We start from the raw sequence: 6,582 nt of genomic DNA, 5'->3' as shown, positions 1-6,582 counted from the left end.
TGTGTGTGTGTGTGTGTGTGTGTGTGTGTGTGTGTGTGTGTGTGTGTTTCAGTGCTTATTCCTGCACGTTATCGGAGCAAACTCAGTTTGAGTGTTTTCACATTCATCGTATAAACTGAGCTCTCCTCCGACGTGCACATTCACATACAGACACGGGAACATGCACTCATGCAGAAACGCTTTTAACCCAAACATAAACAAACAGAGGGGATGGGGGGTCTCTCCCTCCTTTCACCTCCTCCCTACTAACTGCAGTTCCCCAGAGAGCCCAGAGGGGGCGCCGCTGTACTCACCAGCTCATCATCATGCATAACGCTGACTCTCTCTGCACTGTAAACCACTTCTTTAACATCCAGAGACTCATCAATCACCTGTCAACACAGACAGGGGGGTCCACATTACACCACGGCCTGTGTGTGTGTCTGTGTGTGTGTTTGAAACAGAGATACAGACAGCAAGGAGAGCGGGAGGAAGGGGGGAGGCAGTCATCGACAGCAGACATTCTTTCAGCGCAGCGAGCGTCTCGTTACCGAGAGCTCCGATCGGAGGAACTCGAGCTCGAGGGGTCCGGGAGGCACCAAGAAGCAAGAGCTCAAAACAAAACAGCCGTCTGTAAAAACGGAGCGGTCTTCGTTCAGTTTCAGGCCCGGACGCTTCGCTAAGTTACTCAGTTCTCCGTGTTTTACTTTGTTCTGTGTGTTTTTCGTCGACTCAAAGTGGTTTCCAGGGATTTATTCCAGGCTTCGCAGACTCGTTTGCAGTCCCGGGGCAGGACAGGTCGTCAGTAGATTCATGACATCCTGCTGGTTTTAGCTCAGCGACACCGTTACGTCCACCTCTGTCACTGGATCCGTTAGTTTAGAAAACCAAACTCAGAGTTTAGCTCAAACTGAAGCTAACAACAAAGCTAACCAAGCTAAACATCTTACAAGTTGTTTTTGGTGTTGGTTACTTTAAGCAGCGGTCCGGTCAGGTCCGGTTTGGTCAACTTCAGGTTTAAAGTGAAGCATGACTCATCCCCGCTCAACCACTGGGTCAAATGTTTAAACCCAAAAAGTGAAAAACCGCAAAGTAGGGATAGTAGTACAAGTAGTAGTATTAGTTTATTTTAGTGTATATATATATATATATAAATGCTTTATAAGCCCTTCCCACACTCTTGCAATATTCCAAACAAAGTTCTAAACTTTAAACGCTTTAAGAGAGCACAGCGTGTCATGAGCTCCACTCTGCCACGCTGCAATCACACTCATCACCTCCCAGTCTCCCTCCTTCTGTGTAAATAAACAATTTACATTGTTTTAAATAAACAATCCTATTTAAAATATTACACCATTTAAATTTAAACTGTAGAGAAGCACAGCAGGACAGCAAAGGGTTAACCCTTCACGAAGCTGCATCAGCCGGAGGAGAAATGTGGGCGTGGCATAGAGCGCAGGTGGCAGAGAGTGGAGATCATGACAGGCTGCAGGAGGGAACTTCTCCCTGCACCTGATGATTTAGCAGGTGCTAAATGATTTAAAACAATTTATTTCAAATAAACCATCCGTGTCGCTCGTGCAGCTCATCCATCAATCAGCCAGTTGTGTGTCACGTCTAATCTTATTTTGGAAAAACCGAGAAAGAGCGAGGCCGCGAAAGTTGAACCGTGAAGTAGCGAGGGGCTATTGTAATTGCTAAACACTGTTAGCATCAGCTAGCTAGCTATATTAGAAAACTAAACTCAATGTTTAGCTCAAACAACTAAGTTATCCAAGTAAAACGTCTTCCGACTTGTTTTACCATCTCCAGTTCTTTGACATCCTGAAGAGGTTCAGTCGGTCCGATCTGGTCAACTTCTGGCTTAAAATGGCCGACTGTGACGGACAACTCGGCTCAATTATGACCAAAACAACCTGACCTTTGACCCAACAACAACAAGTTGAGTCATTAAAGTAACGCAGCAGTTTTCAATGAGGCTTTGGAATCGTTAGCGTTAAAATGATCGTGTGGAGATTGGACGTCAGCACGACTAATATTTACACGTCTGTTCCGTTCTCTAACAGCGGAGTTGTGGACGACTTTTTATGCATCTCGTAGTTTCACAGTTGGACCGCTCCGTTTTAAAAAAACGGCATAAAAAAATAAATAAATCATGCATTTGCTCACGTTCATGCACACACAACACACAGGTGGAGCTGCATGCGTGAAGCTCCACGAGGAGGCCTGGTGAGGCCGGCAGAGGGACGTGACATGCGGCGCCGAGTCAGGCAGCCGTAACTATGGCAACATAGTTACTGAACGATCCGCCACGCTAAAAAGCATTCATCTCTGAAAGCACCTGTCGGGATCTCGTCAAAAAGCCTCGCTCGAGTCGCAGAAACAGAAACGGGCGAGTGAAAACTTACCACGTTTTCCTCGGTTTTGGGTTTGCTGTTGATGATTCTCTCCTCGGCGCCGATCAGACCGTCCAGACCAGCCATGGCGGAGCCTGGAGGAGGAGGAGAGCTCTGTCAGAGACGGCAGACGAGGAGAAGCAAACGAGCGAGCAGGGACGGTGGCGTCACACGCACGTCTCCACAGCTGCCGACAACAATGGCCTTTCTTCCCCTCGACAGACTCGGCTCTGTCAACTCCACGCCCTGAAACTGCTGAAACACCCAGAACCAGTCGCTGAGCGGAGCCACGACAAACCTCTCAGCAACTCCACGCTCCATTTTTCTTTTCAAAAAACTCCAAATCTTCATCAAACGACTCTTTGATTCAACTCTGCTGAAGTCATGCATGAAATGAACCAAATCAACGAATCTGCCAGAAGGCAAAGGACAGCTAAAATGTTGTCTGTGTCCGTTAGCAAAATATCTCAAGAACCACTGGACGTGTTTTAATGAAAGTTTCAGGATATAACCAGCTCAGTTCAAGATGGCCGCCACAGCAAAGCGACCAATAAAAACACGAAAACAGATAAAACTTAGCCAATTTGATCGATACTGAGCTCAAATCTGGTGTGGTAGTAGCTGAGAGTGATCCTCAAAACATATTCTGAGCACTAACAGATTGAGAAATAGCTTTGTTAAATAATCATACAGAGTCAACTCTGTAAGTCTGTTAGCAAAACATCTCAAGAACCACAGGGCGGATTTTAATGAAACTTTCAGGAAATAATCTCTGGGTGAACCCGTCTGATTCAAAATGGCCTCCAGAGCCAATTAACCTTAGAAAACTCAAAACTGGCTATAATCCAGGCAGTTTTTACAGATTCTGAGAGTCGTCCACAACACGTGGTCTGAGTGACAGGACGTTATTTTCAAGGTTCGACCAAAGCGTTTACAATTCCATCTAAAACTCTGGCATGAAGGACGGCGGGCGATATGCATTCCTTCAAGGTTAAGTGAGCAAAAGACCAAAGTTAAAACAGCATCAAACAAAACCTGATGTTCCTGCGTCCTGGTCTGTGGTTTTAGAGTTCTGGTCCTTCAGGGCCACCGTCCTGCACGTTTTACCTGCCTGCTCCAACACATCTGATTAAATGGTTGAATCACCTCTTTATGTCCACCTGTTCATCACCCCGCGATCCAAATCAGGTGTGTTGGAGCAGAGGAACGTCCAAGACATGCAGGGTGGTGGCCCCCGAGGACCAGGACTGGACCCCCCCAGGGTTAGAGAATAGATTCAGGCAGGAGGACAACTCACAGCTCCTACAGGAACGATAGTGAGGAGGAGGAGGAGGAGAGGGAATAATTAACAAAAGGCGCAGTGAAACAGGACAAGATGGCCGCCGACATGTGAGCGGAGAGCTTGAGGGGGAGCACGTCGCTCTTTAAGACCTAAAACCTGCTTTTCTACTCAGGATGAGGTGATGAACGGATCAAACTGGGTTTAAATGTTAGTAATAAAACAAAGATGGTGGCCGAGCAGGGGGAGGGGGTCACAGGCAGAGGGGGGAGCAGAACGTAAAACGATGATGATGAAGGAGGCAAACAAGACCCAACAGAGGCACCAACCTTTCTTGAAGGCTCGAGGGGAGTCTGATAGATCGCCTTGGAAATGAGCAACAGAAAAAGGGAGAAAACTGAGGTAAGAAGAGAAAAGGCAGGATTATCAAGCTGTTAATCGATTAGAGAGTTCAGCAGGGAGAAACAAAAATAAATAAATAAATAACGGAGCCGTGTCTGAGCTGGCCCTCTGAGAGCTTAAATCTTCTCTGATGGGACTTTGTCGTCCGTCCTCCTGAACGATCGGCTCAAACGTGACGAAGAACACAAACTGCTTCTTTCTCCTGCCCTGCCTGAAGCTGCGGTTCCATCTGAGCTCGGCGGCCCGTTCACATCTGGACGCAGCTGTTCTGCTCTGACTCGTGTGGGACGGTGTGACAGTGTCTGCAGCCGCGTACCCTCGGGCTCGGAGCGGGACCCCAGCGACGTGACCTGGATGGGCCGGTAGGGTTTGCCCTCGGAGGCGGGGACCTCCACGCTCTCCTCCGACGAAACGGCCACGTCCGGCTGCGACTCGGAGATGGAGGACAGGAACTGGTCCATGTCGGCTTTCTGCTCCTGGAGCAGCTCATCTGCAGAGACACGAGACGAGAGACGAGACACGAGACAAGGCGTCAAACAAGTTCGACTTGATCCTCAGAGTCGACCTGTCACTGAGGACCGTCAGCTTTTCCAACACCTTCACTGTAAATGAAGACTTCACATTTCATCAGTTAGCCTTTAAAGAAATACAATTATTTACTGCAGAATATAAGAAACGAAACTGAAGTCCAAAATGTGTGGTTTCTGTTAAAGGGACAGTTCAGATCTTCTGAGGTGGTGTTCTGAGGTTCAGCTACTTTCCTTTAACACAAAAAAATTACCGTAATTCAGCAGATTTGACAGAAACTGAGCTAAATAAATAGATTTGGGCCTCATTTACCTGCAGAGTGAACAAAGTTTAAAACGACTCAGAAGAAGGAAGTTATTCAGATTTTTGTCGAGCGTAAAAAATTCTAAACAAAATTACAAAACATAAAACACGCCCGCCTGTTAAAAACCAAACAATTCTAATCTGTTAGTTTCTAAATCTTTGGAGGCAAAGAAACAAAACAAGGGATTAAATATTAAAATGTTTCCAGCACCAGATCAGGGCGTCACCGACACAAATGACCGCTCGTTCCTGCCAATCAATATTTTACTAACAATCTTTTACTTCTGCATAAAACTCTCGTCTGAAAAGAGCGGCGCTCCCAGGCAGCTGTTCTTCTCTGAACCAAGAAGAAAGATGAAAACCTTTAGGACATCTTGGGAGAGGTTCTGCACGCCAGAGACCTTAAACGCACCGCGATCATCGTGAAACTGAGGCGAGAGGTGGAGACACTTTAAAAACACGAAGAGGAGTCAGAACTTTTAATTTCTCGTTCAGATTTCAGGTTTCAGACGAGAAGACGAGTGTCTGAATAACCGGGTCACAGTCGGACCGTTTGTCTCGTCTCTCGTTTTATTCGGTCTGCAGATTAAAAACGAGCAGCCGCAGAAAATGAAACGTTTTGGATCGACTGGTCGGAGGTCGTTACAGGCAGAGGCGTCCTGAGAGCTGCCTGAGGGGTCCTCGACTCAACACGACTCACCGATTTCATCCTGGATCTCTTCGGCCACATACGGGACTTTGTAGAGCAGAGACAGACTCTGGTTCATCCTCTCCTCGATCACCCGCAGGTGGGTCATCACCTGGAGGACGGAGACAGGGGGACAGACAGGAGGACAGACAGGAAGACGGAGGTAGAGGAACAGACAGGAGGACACAGGAGGACAGAGGTAGGGTAACAGACAGGAGGATGGAGACAGGAGGACAACCAGGAGGACAGACAGGATGGAGTCACGAGGACAGACATGACAGACAGGAGGACAGACAGGATGACAGGCAGGAGGACAGACAGGATGACAGGCACGAGGACAGAGACAGAAGGACCGAGACAGGAGGATGGAATCAGGAGGACAGACAGGAGGACAGACATGACAGACAAGAGGACAGACAGGAGGACAGGCAGGATGACAGGCAGGAGGACAGAGACAGAAGGATGGAGACAGGAGGATGGAGACAGGAGGACAGAGACAGGAGGATGGAGACAAGAGGACAGACAGGAGGACAGACAGGATGACAGGCAGGAGGACAGAGACAGAAGGATGGAGACAGGAGGACAGACATGACAGACAGGAGGATGGAGACAGGAGGACAGACATGACAGACAGGAGGACAGAGACAGGAGGATGGAGACAGGATGACAGGCAGGAGGACAGAGACAGGAGGATGGAGACAGGAGGACAGACATGACAGACAGGAGGACAAAGACAGGAGGATGGAGACAGGAGGACAGACAGGACAGACAGGATGACAGGCAGGAGGACAGACAGGATGACAAGCAGGAGGACAGAGACAGGAGGATGGAGACAGGAGGACAGACAGGATGACAGGCAGGAGGACAGAGACAGGAGGATGGAGACAGGAGGACAGGCAGGATGACAGGCAGGAGGACAGAGACAGGAGGACAGACAGGATGACAGGCAGGAGGACGGAGACAGGAGGACAGACAGGATGACAGGCAGGAGGACGGAGACAGGAGGA

At 48.4% G+C, this 6,582-nt stretch overlaps 1 protein-coding gene across 3 annotated transcripts in view; it reads right to left on the bottom strand.

The window, feature by feature from the left end:
- aplp2 (amyloid beta (A4) precursor-like protein 2) overlaps positions 1-6,582 on the bottom strand; it is an 88,132-nt gene that overhangs the window by 4,582 nt on the left and 76,968 nt on the right. The window contains exons 12-16 of one of the 3 annotated variants that reach the window (XM_037677642.1): positions 5,588-5,687; positions 4,373-4,546; positions 3,984-4,019; positions 2,388-2,470; positions 294-371 (exon numbers count right to left, since the gene is read on the bottom strand). In XM_037677642.1, coding sequence (XP_037533570.1) covers positions 294-371; positions 2,388-2,470; positions 3,984-4,019; positions 4,373-4,546; positions 5,588-5,687 — 471 coding nt within the window. The remainder of the gene's footprint in view (positions 1-293; positions 372-2,387; positions 2,471-3,983; positions 4,020-4,372; positions 4,547-5,587; positions 5,688-6,582) is intronic. The other 2 variants (XM_037677645.1, XM_037677644.1) reach the window with 2 other exon arrangements.

This window comes from Nematolebias whitei, chromosome 6 (assembly GCF_014905685.2).
Source record: "Nematolebias whitei isolate Nwh7 chromosome 6, NemWhi1, whole genome shotgun sequence".
Classification (NCBI taxonomy): domain Eukaryota; kingdom Metazoa; phylum Chordata; class Actinopteri; order Cyprinodontiformes; family Rivulidae; genus Nematolebias; species Nematolebias whitei.
This window is presented reverse-complemented; position numbering and strand designations above follow the sequence as displayed.